The sequence below is a fragment of the Tiliqua scincoides genome, chromosome 4, assembly GCF_035046505.1.
Source record: "Tiliqua scincoides isolate rTilSci1 chromosome 4, rTilSci1.hap2, whole genome shotgun sequence".
Lineage (NCBI taxonomy): Eukaryota > Metazoa > Chordata > Lepidosauria > Squamata > Scincidae > Tiliqua > Tiliqua scincoides.
The window spans coordinates 16,939,191-16,954,619 of NC_089824.1; the positions used below are offsets into that span (position 1 = coordinate 16,939,191).

The 15,429-nt window shown below is 43.3% G+C and overlaps 1 protein-coding gene across 2 annotated transcripts in view; it reads left to right on the forward strand.

The window, feature by feature from the left end:
- The window catches only part of EXT1 (exostosin glycosyltransferase 1), a 270,228-nt gene that overhangs the window by 253,004 nt on the left and 1,795 nt on the right, over positions 1-15,429 (forward strand). For both annotated transcript variants that reach the window (XM_066623884.1, XM_066623883.1), the window contains 2 exons: positions 6,184-6,344; positions 9,701-9,872. In XM_066623884.1, the coding sequence (XP_066479981.1) occupies positions 6,184-6,344; positions 9,701-9,872 (333 nt within the window). The remainder of the gene's footprint in view (positions 1-6,183; positions 6,345-9,700; positions 9,873-15,429) is intronic.

Here is a 15,429-nt window from a genome sequence, read left to right on the forward strand (position 1 = left end):
AAAGCTTGTTTAAAAGCCCTTGAAAGGCTCACATCACAAGTCTGTAACATCATCCGAGAATCATCAGTTCAAGCTGGTTGGCAACCTTCAGTCTCGAAAGACTATGGTATAAGCTACAGCACCCGGTATTCCTAAGCGGTCTCCCATCCAAGTACTAACCAGGCCTGACCCTGCTTAGTTTCCAAGATCAGACAAGATCAAGCATGTGCAGGATAACAGTTGCTGAAAGTTCAAGCTACCAAATGGCATATTGGAGTTACTAATGACCAATTCTGAATTGGTCTGAATTCTGAATCTGAACTCCCTGAGGACCCATTTGACTATGGAGAGTTAAATTCCCCCCCCCCCCGTCCTGTTCCATGGAAATGGTACTGAGTTAGCAAAGGAGAAGAAAGCAGAATTGCCAGAGCTCGCTCACTCAGTGCACATTTTCAGTGATCATGACCTGGACTTTCATTAGCCTGTATGCAGCTTCTCCATTTAGACAGTTTGAATACAGATTTTTGGTGAAGGACCAAGTTCATGCAAGCCTAGCCCGGTGCCTCCCTTCTAGAGCCACATTACTGCTCATACCGACAAAGTTTTTCCATGTCGATGCCTGTGCTTGATATCTGCGTTGCTCCCTCTCCTGTATCAGAGTGGAGCACCATCCCTCTCTAAATGAAAGGAGATTCCTTGCACTTGAGACTTCAGAGCTTTTGTGCCAAGAGCAAGATTACGCTGAAGGAAAAAAGCCCTGGAAAAAATAACTACTGTAGAAAACCAATTTTTACAACTGGGATGAGTATTGATTTCTAGCACCTCTTCCCGCAAAGAGAAGGGGAAACTGGCAACCATTTATATAATAGTGCAATATATCGGAAATACATTATTAATGGCAACTGTGGAAAAGCTTTGGCCCTTTATTGTCTCTTTCAATTTTAGCTTTCTCCTTTTTCTCTTTCTCTGTAGCTTTTTCTTCTCCTACCCTCTCCTTTCATGGGCAAATTCTCCCTTCACATTGTGGGCTACTTTTGAGATGATAGGTTCCTGCTTCCTAGAGGTCCATTCAATTAAGTGGTGCTTTCTCCAGTGCAGGTGTGTTAGAGATTCAGGACCCAAGTCTATCCAGCTTTCTAAGGCTGTGACCTCAACTTGTATGCAGTTGTTGACCTTGAAGAATTGTGTCTGTATGGTCTGAATATGTCAGTCCTAGGTCAGAATTTTCTTTACAACAACCAAGTAAGACTAGAATGTGTTTCTTTGTCTATTGAAAGAGATGCCTAGATATCGAGGAAGACTCTTTTATCCATCTGTACCTGCCAAAATACCTTCTCCTATACTGCTGTTAAGCATGTAGGAGCCCTGACCTCTTTTGCATCTGGTTATCCTAAAGAGGAGGAAAGGGGAATACTGTATATACAGTAAAAAAAAAAAAAAATGAAGTAGCTACTGACATGAAAAATCCTACCATGGGCAGGAAACTAAACTGGGAGGCCACCAGTTGTCTTCCTACCATCATCACAAATGGCAATGGTGGCCCAACCAGGAGGCAACTTGAAATGGTCATGTGGAGAAGTTATTAGTGATGAGAGGTCAGAAGTTCTGATGCTTTATGAATTCCCTGTCTTGCACCAAAACCAGCAAGCAAGTGAATAGGACTTATTATGGGCCAATTTAACTTTAGATAATATTTTCCAGTTTGAAATCTGCTTTCAAATTTGCATGATAAAACGTAAAAAGCCCCCAATGGTTTCCTCTGTTCTTTCATCTTTTACTGTTAATGAAGGTTTTGCCCTTTTCATTCATAATGAAATGAAGTATTAAGCCTTTTTATTCCTCCGGGTAAGAGTCCAAAGTGCCACGTTGCATGCTGGGAGGGACATGTATGTGTCTCATAATTAGAAATCAGTGTGAGTTGAGGGGGGAAGAAAAGACAAGCCTGAAGGGACTGGCAGGAGGGCTTGCTTTTTCCTTCCCCTCAGCCCCACCTCATGCAGGCCTGATAATCCGTAATGTGCTAGGTGTCTGCTTCAGAGAGAAATTATTGAAGTGAGGCTATGAGACTCGCATGTCACGTTGTCTTCAGCTACTTTATTTAACATTCCATTTAGCACCAGCAGTATATTAAGGTTGATGGGCGGAACAATAGAAACAACAGTGTCCCTGCCCAGGAGACTGCTAATCGAACCAGATGGAGCAAAGACGAAAGTGAAATGTCCAAGCAGCAAGGAGGCCCGTGGGAAAGAAGTGGGGGCTGGGAAGGAACTTCCTGAAGAAGGGACATTTCCTTGGTGGGTAGAGAGCAGGAGGCTCTTCTAGGTATAAGGCAGAGAAGGATGGATTTGGTGGATAAATCCACTGACAGAGAAGGATAAATGCATGGAAGAAATTGCTGATTGCAGGAAGGAATGTTTTTCTTCCAAGGACCTCAGAATGATGATCCTGGTGCATGGATTCCTCCACTTTATCCTCCTGTTGCCCCATAAATGAACTGGCAGTGTGAGGTAATTTGGGCTGAAAGATAAACTCTCCATGGAGAGGGAACCTGAGGGGACAGAGTGAACATGCCAGCAGGGCCTTTCCACCTTCCAGTCGCCCCATGGACAGCCTCCGTCACAACAAGTAGGCACTGTCTATGGGAAAGGACTCTCCTCATGATTATGAACACCAAATCATTACAGGTTGCAATCTCTGGAAGAAACTCTCCATGTGGACAGTGTTTACCTGTACAGACAAACACTACCCACAGAAAGTGGGGTGGGATTATGGAGCCTGGCAGGAGTCAGCAGCATGCCCCTGGCTTTCCTTGAGCGTACAGATTCTCCATGTTTACAGAATATCTGAATAGGGCTACGGTGATTTGCCCAAAGCCATACAGTGAGCTTCACAGGGTAGCCCAGTCATGAAGCAAGCTGAAGTGGGCTGCCTCAAGCAGCAGATGGGCACAGGTGGCACCCTGTGACTATGCCCAGAGCTGCCTCATGTTTGCTCCACTTTCCACCTCCACGGTTCTGCTGTCCTGTTCTCAAACAGAGCAGCAGAGCGGGCCAGAAAAGGAACTTGGGAGAAGCACCATGGAGGCAACGCGTGAGAAGATACTGTGGGATGAGGAGCCTCCAACACCATTGCTAAGCATTGTGGCAACCGAGGTGAAAGGTGACTGCCACCACTGGGGTTCCCACCACTATCCTGCTACTGTCTCGGCTCTCCTCCTGGCATCCATCCATGCCACAGTTGCTGTTTCCTCATCTCCTCTTTGCTGAACGGAGGGGATCCCACCATATCAGAGGCAGCTGAGGGAGCATATTTTAAAATGGTTTTTCCAGGTGTGCGCGTGTTGCCTGGTATCAACAGACTTACTGGTGGGGGGCGGGGGGGAGAAGCACATTTGCCATGTTTCAGGCAATGGACCAATGGAGTGCCCTACTAGAGCTCCATGTCTAGAAACTTGAATCCAGCTCTCCCTGTTCTTTGCTACCTATTGCACCACACTGCCTCATTGTAACACCCCTTCTGCTTGTAAACTATGTGCTCTACCACTGAGGGCTGGCCTCTTCCATGAGACTTAAAAATTAAATGAATTCATCTGTACAAATGCACGGTGGCAGGATTTTCTTCAGAGAAAGTTAACAACTCTAATTGTAGCAGATTCATTTATAATTGTGTATCATATTTATGTGTAGTGCTCTAGGTATTAGAATTGGTGTCTTACTGTTCCCTGCTACCTTTTAATTCTTGCCTTGGTTTATCTTCCATTATATGTCAGGATGTTATGAGAAACTGTAAAGATGGCAGCCTTGTGTTTTCTCCCTGTCTAATAATAATAATAATAATAATAATAATATACAGTATTTATATACCACCTTTCTTGGTCTTTATTCAAGACTTTATTCAAGGCGGTTTACATAGGCAGGCTTATTAAATCCACGCAGGGATTTTTACAAATTGAAAGAAGGTTCTTTCTTTCAAGAACCACTACATTCAGGTGTTTCAATCCGATCTGGTTTAACATTCTGGCCTCCATCCTCCCACGCTCCGAGCAGATGGAACAGCTCAGCTGCAGCTTGCCAGCTGCTTCAAGGTCGCACGGTGCCGGTAGCCTCGAACTGGCGACCTTGTGGATGTTAATCTTCAGGCAAATGGAGGCTCTACACTCTAGACCAGACCTCCTGCCCTCCTCCTGCCCTCCTACTAATACATAGTAGAGTTTACCCTGCCTTGTTTGTGTTGTGCATTTTCCTGCCCCCAGAGACACCTGGGGGGTGGGGGACATGATTGAGACATACGAAATTATGCAGGGAATAGATAGAGTGGATAGAAAGATGCTCTTTTCCCTCTCACACAACACTAGAACCAGGGGACATCCGCTAAAATTTGAGTGTTGGGAAAGTTAGGGCAGACAAAAGAAAATATTTCTTTACTCAGCGTGTAGTTAGTCTGTGGGACTCCTTGCCACAGGATGTGGTGACAGCATCTGGCCTAGATGCCTTTAAAAGGGGATTGTACAAATTTCTGGAGGAAAAGTTCATCACAAGTTACAAGCCATGATGTGTAATGTGCAACCTCCTGATTTTAAAAGTGGGCTACATCAGAATGCAGGTGCAAGGGAGGGCACCAGGATGCAGGTATTTTTTTGCCTTGTGTGCTCCATGAGGCATGGGAGCACTTGATGGGCCACTGTGAGATACAGGAAGCTGGAATAGAAGGGCCTACGGCCTGATCCAGCAGGGCTCATCTTATGTTCTTACCAGATAGGGTTAAAATCAGGTATGCTCCTAAACTTGCTTTGCAAACCCTGATGAATTTCATTCTTAACCCAGATTTCCTTTAAAAATAGAATCCATATTCCCATTGGTTACATGCAGCATGAAAATTGGCTGGAGCTGGGATAGGGGAACTTGCATACTCAGTAGAGAAGGTGAAGTGCAAGCTCATGGCTCACTAAACCAAAACCCAAACTGTATGTGGTGCACAAACCAGCCATAGAATCCTCTTTTTGTTGCAGCAGCTAACACTATGATTCTTCTGCAGTTTATGTTTAATCCTTTCAGCATACCAGATATTGTAGGGCAGAGTCTTTTATTTTGATTCTTTGACATATTAATGTATTGAATGTGGTCAGATCTACCACTGCTTTGTCTGAACTGCTTTTGAATGAGCATCATGTTGCTTGAAACAACTTGAAGGATGAGAATATGTCCAGAGCTGAATGCTTCAGCATGTATGTCCTCCTCTTTCTTTCCCAAAATAAATTCCAGTTCGGAAAGGTTTGATAATAATTACAGATTTTGCTTAAAAAAATATTAATTTGCTATCTCTGGTACAAACATTACCCTTAATGTGATATCTTGATTTAAAACCATCTTAAAATACTTAGGGCGCAATCCTCATAAGCACTGACATAAGGGTAATGCAGCTCTGAGGTAAGGGCACAAACATTCCCTTACTTTGAGGAGGCCTCTGTGAGTGACACCCAACTGCAGGATGCAGCACATGCCCCATTGGCACTACTATGCCAGTGCTGGAAAGCACTGACATAAGGGGTTAGGATTGCACCCTTAGTGAGGTGACATCCTCTAGTGTACTGAATCTCCCATAATGCATTCCTGTAGCCGGGCTGTTGCAAGCCCCTGATGTCTCATAGGAAATCAGCCACAGCAGTATGTCATGGGAGCTGCAGTAACATGCTTGTGATCTGTGTTGTTCCCCCCGAAGCATGCTTAAGAATGCTTTTTGAACAGGGTGCAATAAGGGAATTGTGTATTTTGGAGTTTGTTTCCATTTTCCCTCTTTTGCAACTGCCATATTCCCATTCTCTCTACCCTGTTGCAACGTTGACACTCCTTTGACTTTTTATTCACTCCAATAAATACACAATGCACATGCGGGTGCATTCACGCAGCACTCACACAAGTTGTAAACTTTTGCTTTGCAAAAGTCATGCCTGCAAAATGTTAATGTAATTCTCAGGAGCTCTAGACTCTTGTTAACAGGAAAACATTTAAAATGTGCATAATTACAGGGCAAAATGTCAAGCAGTCAGTTTAATTTACTGATGAATACAGAGAATTAATGTTCTGCAACAGTTCCAAGATTGCAAATTATGAATTAGTGGAAAGGTAATATTTTGTTTTGCTGACATTTTCAAGATTGTTTGATTACCGCTTACTACATATGTCTGTTTGGTTTTCTTGCCTGCAGGTGGATTTTGCCTTTACAGTTTGGCAGAGTTTTCCAGAGAGAATTGTGGGCTACCCAGCCCGCAGCCATTTTTGGGACAACACCAAGGAGCGTTGGGGCTACACATCTAAATGGACTAATGACTATTCCATGGTATTGACGGGAGCTGCTGTTTACCACAAGTAAGAACTGGGAGTATCACTTGTACTTACAACCAGCTTTCAAAGCCTTTGTGAAGGGAGACTTTTAAAATGGAGCTCAGGTACACACCTACATTCACTTTGAGAATCTGGGTTTAATCTGAGTGAGCTTAGAAGTGTGCTTGGTATCATTTTAAACTGGGTTAGCAAAGGCCAAACCAAATGTCCGAATTGGAGGGTCATGGCACAACAGAGGGAAGAGATGGCAGAAGAATAATTTTGCATCCACTCCTGATCCAGTGAGATCTTGAGTCATTGAAGTGTGAACCAGGCCCTCGTCTTTAAGGTTTTACAGGATCCTCTTCCCTTTTGCTGCCTTGGCCAAACTCTGAGACTGATTTTCCACAATGCATTCCTCTATATATCCTTGTGTACTCTCTACTGTATGAACTCTCTCACACTTGCAGATTTACAGCTGCGACACTGCTTGTTCCTACACCGTGATGATTGTGGGATATCAACTTTGTTTTTCCATTAAAACTAGGGGGAAGACTCAGCATTAATTTTTTTTGGGGGGGGGGGGCCTGTGAGTGGTTGTCCTACGAGTGGTGGTTGGTGGTGAAGGGAACTTCACTTGCTTAGAGGCACTTTTCTTTGCTTCTCCACCTGTTCCAGGACTGAGCTGTGTGTGTGTGTGTTTTCAAAAAAAGAAATAGAATTTGATTTAATTCAGACTCTGAAAATATTTTATTATCTCTCTTCCTTTCCTGAAACACGTTTCTTAAACAACTAATTGTTTCTGAAGCGGCAATTGAGATCGTAGATGATCTAGAGCAGGGGTGTCAAACTCATTTCATACAGCGGGCTGTATAGCATTCTTGATGCCTGCTGAGTGCTGGAAGTGATGTCATTAAGCAGAAAGTGACGTCATTAAGCAGGTCGTGGCAAAACAAAGCACATTTTTCTCACCTAGGAACTCATTAGCTGCAAATAGAAAATACGTAAATCCTGATCGTATTTGCAAGATATGGGAGAGCCCAATTATCATGTGGGCTACCCTTTCAACAGTGACACCTCAGCCAATTTAGTAGCTGAGAGCAGCTGATGGTGTTTCTGGCAGAGGCCAAGGACCGGATAAAGAGCTTCCGCAGGCTGCATCCGGCCCCCGGCCTAATATATGACACCCCTGATCTAGAGTTTGAGTTTCTGTTCAGTGGATAATGATTTTAACCCCCAGTTTTAGGATCTGGTAAGCATTTTGCACTTGCTGGATCTTTTGAAGTCTCTTATGCTTTTAAAACAAACTCATGTTGTCTCTCTTGCATGTGGGGAGGGTATGAATGATAGACTTCAAAGAAGCCCCTCTGTTCTTCAAAATGCCTAGGCCCCAAAATGCTCTTTGGTATTGGAGAAGAGTGGTCACACCCAAAGCTAGTCAAGGCTTGCATTGGCTGACCATAAAAAAACAAAAAACGCCCTTATAGCTGTGCTGGTGTGGTTCCTGTGACTCAGGCTTGTATACCAGTCTTTGTTCTGTTCTGGCTACAGAAGAACAAAAGCACTGGAGGAAGCTTCCTCTTGGTTTCAAGAAGTTGTTGATGTTCTACTGCCTCTCCCCTTTCCTTTGAAGAAGTCAGCCAGCACCAGCTTCAGGCAGAATCTCGTTTTACTCACTGCAGGATAGAATAACCAGTGAGGCAGATATTCTGATGTCCTTTGATTGCAGGAAAAGAACAACTGTGCCCATCCCTGGGTCAAATCTGCCCCACTCCAAGAGGCACCTCACAATCCCTCACATGCCAACTTTCTGTCCTCCTCCTCCCATCTCTCTGCTTCCTGAACCAGTTTAGGAAAAATGGCAATAGAGGTAGCAGAAACAGAGAATTGCTTTTCATGTGGTGGCTCCTTCAAATTGTAATGGCATATTCCAGGTAGTTGCAGAATGAGGGCTTACTGTGTGACCCAAAGCTATTAGCCACCAGCATTTCATTTGGCTAGAACAATCACATGGTGATAGGTTGCTAAGAAACTACTTTGTGGTTAGCATTCAGATGTTTACTATCAGAAGAACCTGAGCAAGAGAAAGAGGAATCAGTCATCTTTCCTGCACAACATCACTCATCTCCCCAAGTGGAAATGTCTAGGTCATTGTTTCTCAGACTGTCGATCAGGACCCACTAGGTGGGTTGCGAGCCAATTTCAGGTGGGTCCCCATTCATTTTGATATTTTGTTTTTAATAGATTAGACCTGATGCTCCCATGGTATGTAACTGCATTTAGGAAAATGTTACAGACCTCTACTTTTAATAAGCTAGTAGGTATATTGTTTTAACAATGATAGTAAATGGGACTTTCTCCTGGGTAAGTGTGAATAGGATTGCAGCCTAGGATTGTTAAAATTTTCCTACTTGATGATGTCACTTCCGGGCATGACATCACTTACGGCAGGTCCTGACAGATTCTCATTCTAAAAAGCGGGTCCCGGTGCTAAATGCATGAGAACCACTGGTCTGGGGAAAGAAGTAAGGGATGGAAACAGTCCATGCTTCTGAAATGAAGAACCTTCTTCCTTTCTGATGCGCATTCAGTTGCTGGTCTTGCAGTTATGACACAAAGGAAGGGATTTGGCCTGCCTCACCAAATGGACATTGGCTCAGTTTAACTAATTCACGTGTCTGTTACACACATTTGTGATGTCCTCCTGATAAGACTGTGTCTGTTGAATATACCGAGGCAGCCAGGATCCTAAGGGAGTGCAAGATCCTGAACACTGGATAGTTGTTACAATTTTGTAGTAGACTAACAAATTTATTTCAGCATGAATTTTCATGGACCTTCAGTTTACTTCATCAGAAAACTTCATTTCATGTATCTGAAGAAGTGGAGCACAGTTGTGAAATATGCTGAAATGAAAGTGTTAGTCTGTTGTAACAAAAACAACAAAGAATCTTGTAAGTTAAAAACTAACACAGCTATCCTTCTGGTAGATAGTTTATGAGGCTCCCAAATAGTTATGCCCACTGGGTTGTGATGAGTAGTTCTAGAGACCCAAATTCTCTTAGCTACATGGTACCAAAGAGGTGAAAATCCATATCTGTGCTCCATTGAGTTGACTAAGACTGCAATCCTGTACACACTTTCCTGGGAGCAAGCTCCATTGTACTTAAAGGAGCTTACTTCTGAGTAGACATGCTTAGGATTGTTCTGTAAATGTCCAGAATCTCATTGGTGAGAAAGCAGTATGGCATGGGGGCCCTACTGCCTGCAATCGTCTGACATCAAAAGGCACTGTTTGAGCTGTGCAACATGATTCTGTGCATGAATTCAGTGGGGCTTTCTTACTGTGTAAACATACATAGAACTTGTCTCTTTAGACTCTCCCTATGATGGTTTTGCAGATATTATCACTACCTGTACACTCATTACCTGCCTGCCAGCCTAAAGAACATGGTGGACCAACTGGCCAATTGTGAAGACATTTTAATGAACTTTTTGGTGTCAGCTGTGACAAAATTGCCTCCAATCAAAGTAACACAGAAAAAACAGTACAAGGAGACCATGATGGGACAGGTAGGTGTCTTATCAGTTGCTTCACCTTCTTGTAGAAAGATTTTTGTTATTGTTGCTACCTAAATGCTACCTAAATGCTCTTTTTAAATGTGATTTTGTTATAGAATTGATCTGGATAGTTTTTACATCACTTTCTATTCAGTGACTTTTTCATCACCAGTTCCTAGTGGTCTTGAACGTTCCAAAACCAAGAGGATGCAAATTCTACCTGTGGGATACCACACATCTTCCTTCATTCTCTAAAATAGTTTTCCCTTTTTTTATGGTGGTGACATATTTACACCTACATCCCTTATTCACATCTACATCCCTTAATGACCGTAGGATCAAATGATTATCTGAATGTGTTCACAGCTGGAAAATTCATTTTGCTAAACATCCCATTCAACATGTTTTCAGTTGAGTCCGTTCTCACATTAAGCAGCTAGCTAGGTGGTTTTATATGAATTTGGGGTGCTGATTCCAAAAGTGGGATTGGATTTGCCCCATCATATCTAGTTTTGGAGAGAAGTCATAGTCTTGTTAGTGAATGGTTCATGCAGCTTCCTCATGAGAAAGCCACAGGGCATAGGCTTCCTCATGAGGAAGCTGCTTAAACCACTCACTAATGAGGCTATGCCAAATCTAATCTTGGCATGATAGGGCAAAACTGATGCCATTTTTGGAATCAAAACCCCAAATACACCCAGGAATAGGTCTAACTTTTAAGACAACAAAAGGTATGTAAGCCTGTGTTAACGGATGAGAGAAGTTTCACATAATCTGGTCTTCAAAAGTTTACTGCAGTGTTCATGTAAATAGTGCATTAAATCCACCCTAAACATACATGTGGGAAGGGGTCATAGCTCAGTGCTAAAGTACATGCCTTGCAAGCAGCAAGTCCCAGGTTTAGGTTCCTTCTTCCTCTGCCTGAATGGGGGGGGGGGGATACCTCCAGTCAAAGTAGGCACTACTAGCTAAATAGGTCTAGTAGTGGCTTGGCATGCAACAGCTTTCTGTGTTTAAATACGGTAAGTTTGGCTTGAGAAAGAACACACAAGTGAATACTTTTTCATTAAGGAGAGTTGAGTAACTTAGCATACACAAATAAGCCAGCTTTCCAAATAAACCTACAGAAGCTTCTAATCCTCAGCAAATCTTACCAGCTTGCCTCCCCACATGTTCCTTTGTTAGTGCAACAGCCTAAAAGGAAGTGAACAAATTCCTTCTAGTTGACTTAGGCTACCCTGCCTAGTAACCTAGTGCAGCCATTCCTACTTGTTTCAGGCTGCAATCCTAACCACACTTTCCTGAGAGTAAACTTCATTGAACAAAATAGGACTTACTTCTGAGTAGACTCGGTTAGGATTGTGCCCTCAGAAACAAAACCATATGTCTGAAACAAGCCTTGATTCCCTTTTCTTTTGTGAAAAGAATTGATTAATTAAAGAAACACCCAATCTCTTGTGCTGTTCAAAAATAACCCACTATCATTGTCAACTGAGAGGAGGCATGTTCTCAAACTGTGTTGCAATAGATGTGACTTTCTATTTTTGAAGAGATTATTTCAAGTCATTTCCCCTAACAAATTGAGAAGGTAACTAGAAAGTTGTGTCTGTGCCGCCCCAAAAATGATGAGCAGCTTGTGTTAATTGTGGGGCTGAAAAGTGTGGTTTCTTCCTTGCGAGTGCCCTTTCCTGTCCCAGTTTGAGGAATCCATTACGGGTTACAGGTAATCCATTACAGGTTACAAGCCATGATGCATATGTGCAACCTCCTGATTTTAGAAATGGGTATGTCAGAATGCCAGATGCAAGGGAGGGCACCAGGATGCAGGTCTCTTGTTATCTGGTGTGCTCCCTGGGGCATTTGGTGGGCCGCTGTGAGATACAGGAAGCTGGACTAGATGGGCCTATGGCCTGATCCAGTGGGGCTGTTCTTATGTTCTAATCCAGGGGTGTCCAAAGTTTTTGGCAGGAGGGCCACATCATCTCTCTGACACTGTGTCAGGGGCCGGGGGGGGAAGAATTAATTTACATTTAAAATTTGAATAAATTTACATAAGTTTACATAAATAAATATATTGAAGATGAACTTATATGAAGGAATGAAGGTCTTGCAATAGCTCAAGGCCTATAAAAGGCCTTGCACAAAGCAAGGCTGGCCTTTCCTTTGCTGCCACTACTGCATCACAGATGTGAAACAAGAAACAGTGGAAGGAGCCCTCATCTCACAGCTCACGTGAGAGGTCAAACAGTCGCACTCACGCTGAGAGCAGTTGTGTCCGGCCAGTGTGGGCTCCAACAAATCTCCGGAGGGCCAGAGTCTCATTGGAGACTGTAGGCTCCCTGAGGGCCACGTTGAGAGGCCTTGAGGGCCGCAAGTGGCCCTAGGGCCGGGGTTTGGGCACCCCTGTTCTAATCGAAGGATGTAGATAAGATGTTGACTCTTAGAATGGAAAATATACGCAGATTTGGCTTTGCAAATGAAACGAGAATGAAATGAGCTGGCAAATGAAAAAAGAATCATTTCATGTTTTTTTTAAAAGACATTCACTTTGTGACAGTTGAACATTGCTAGGACAGGATCACCTCGGTGGGCCCTTTTTGGTACATATGTGACTGTAGTTCTTGTAAGTTCCATGTCATTTGCAAGTGGAAGTACACTACAAATGGAAGTTTGCTTGTTAAAACAAAATAAAATAAAATGTGGGACAGTGGAATTAAGTTGAAAGGTGGGTCTGATTCAGATGTGACACCATACCATGTTGGGCAGTTCAGTCCTAAACTGTCCCGACACTATGAGATACAACGGTGCCAAAATGACCTCCACTGTATCCTGCAGGGCCAGAGCAGCCGCCAGAGTCTCCTTGGGGTAAGCGAATATCGTGTCTAACTTCACTGACCCCAGTGGGTCTCCTCAGAGCTGTGCCCACTATTTAGGGGCATAGAACTGAGAAGGCCCATGTCAGGTGCCACTGCTCAGGAGGGGCAAAGGATTAGGCGGCAGCCTCTGCCGCCATACCCACCCCCTCCTGGGCCTGATTGCCTGCCGAGCTGCCCTCCCCCTGCCAAGTTCTGTCCCTTCCCATCCTCTGCCCCAAAATAGCCTCCCTGCCACTTGGTAGGGTCACACACCATGTGGTATTCCTCCTGGGCATCTTCCCAGCACCAAGATTCAGCACTGACTGGCTCTGGCCTTTCCACTGGCTCTCGGTGTCTCCCACTGGTGGTTAAAGTGCCTTACCACATATTTCAACACTCAGTACTAGCAGTGTGGCTGGAGCACTTGCAGTACACCTGTTAGGATCAGGCTCTTGGGGCACGATCCTAACCAACTTTCCAGCACTGAGGTAAGGGCAATGCAGCTCCAAAGTAAGGGAACAAACATTCCCTTACCTTTAGGAGGCCTCTGTGACTGCCACCCAACTGCAAGATGCAGCATATGCCCCATTGGCACAGCTATGTCCGTGCTGGAAAGTTGGTTAGGATTTGGGCCTTAGTGTCATAAGCAGACCTAACCCTTAATGTATGTTTGAGTAAATACTCACCCTCTCTGTCCTCAGTCTCCTGCCATTAATTTCCTCAAATGACCCAAAGTTCTAGTATTATGAGAAAGGAATAAAATATTCCTTCTTTTAGGTTTCTGTGAACCTGAACTTTTCTAAAGAGCCTAATGTGTATTTGTTTTCTCAGGCAAAATGCACAGGGCAAGCTGTTCAGTCAGGTGTACCCCAATGGGTGTTGGTTTTGGTGGGAAAGCAGAAGTGTTCTTTGGACCCTTCTTGTAATTTCCCACCATTGGAAGAAATGTAACCCTTTAACTCCATCCAAACAAGTTAGAACCAAAATCCCACTTTTATTTTGTCTTGTTTTTATTTTCAACATAAAAATTGCAGATAGTCACAGACACACAGACAGAGAGAATTAGGCCAAAATTGTACTTTCAAAAGACAAGAGAAAGGATTGGGAACTTCTGAGGTACTCAGTAGCATCAGTGGAAAATAAGAGCTTCCAATCCATTTCTGAGAAATGACCCGCTTAAATTCCACGGAGCGGCATCATTTTGGATCAGTCCACCCAGTCCTTATCTTGCCCACGTCTTCTTAGTTTCAGTGGTGCTTGCACTGGAGTGGCATTCATTTGGTGCTATTCCAAATAAGGAACTATTTAACATTTAATGTTTGTTCCCTGGACACCAGCTGTGTGGCTAAGGAAGCCTTCCAAGAACTCAACAGGCTTCAGTTCAAATCCCATTCCATTTGCATTCTGTTATATAATGAAACAGTGATAGCCTGTGGCTCTTGATAGTCCCCTATCATGCCACGTTTTGTCCTCTTCGTATTCTTTTTCTCACTTTGAAGGATTCCATTATGAGCAGCTCATGGATTACATCATCTGTGGCCCTTGATCCCACCCATTCCTCTCAGTATGCCATGATTTTAATCACAAAACATACAAAAGCAGGTGGAACTATCTTATTCTTGTCGCTCATTTTAGTTGGTTGAAAGGGAGTTTAGGCAGATTTTGTAGAGGCAGAGTTATCAGTGGCAATTGGTAATGAAAGCTGCATGGAATCTCCTTAGAGAGAGTTTGCCACAAAATGACAATATCATGACTGGACCAGCCTTGGATGGTATGGCTGTTCTTGTAGCTTAGTTTTTTCCCCCTATAGTGTAGAATTCATAGGCTACTTCAGCAAGAAAGGGCACACAGACTTCAGATGGTAAGATATAATGTAGATTTTATTCTGAGTAATCAGCTCCAGAGCTGAGAAGGCAGTGATCAGAGGCATTTTCACACAATTATCTTTTATCTTTTACATCCATGGAATCACAACAGTAGTACAGCAATGAGTTTCAGGTACAATATGCCCCTCTGCTCACCTGAGGCAAGCTAACAACAATTTCTAGATGAACCAATGGTTGCTTGAGTCAAATAAAGCCATTTTTCACTGACCTGTAGTCAAATGCAAGCAATGTGAATGTCAGCGAAATGGGCCAGCTTTATTGTGGCCAATAAAATAGGACAAACATGATGTTCAGCACTGATCCATACACAATGGGAAGTGGGGAAGGATTAATTTATTGAAATATTTCTCTTCTGCCTTTCTGGCACATAAAATGAGCCCCCAGGGCAGCTAACAATTAAATCATAAAATAGAACACAATACTATAAAGTTAAAACTAATAAAAACAGCAACAAACAAATGCAACACAGCAGCAAAGAAACTGAAGGACATTTTGTCAAAAGGATTTGACTTTTTCAGTCAAATGCATGCCAAAAGCACAGCAAAACAATTTGTTTTTGACCTGACATCTGAACAGTACCCAAGAAGTGGCAAGGTGAGTGTCCCAAGGTCAAGAGTCTCATAGCAAGATGAAAAAGGCTCCACCTCACATTTCTGTCTGTTATGAGACCTAGACCAAAGGGATTCTGGACAGATTTATTTGGAAGGAGGCAGCCCTTAAATATTCTGGCCCCAGACTCATGTAGGGATTTTAAAGAGAACAACCAGGACTTCAAACTGCATTTGGAAACAGGCTGGAGGTTTGATTAAGATTGTACAATATTGGGGT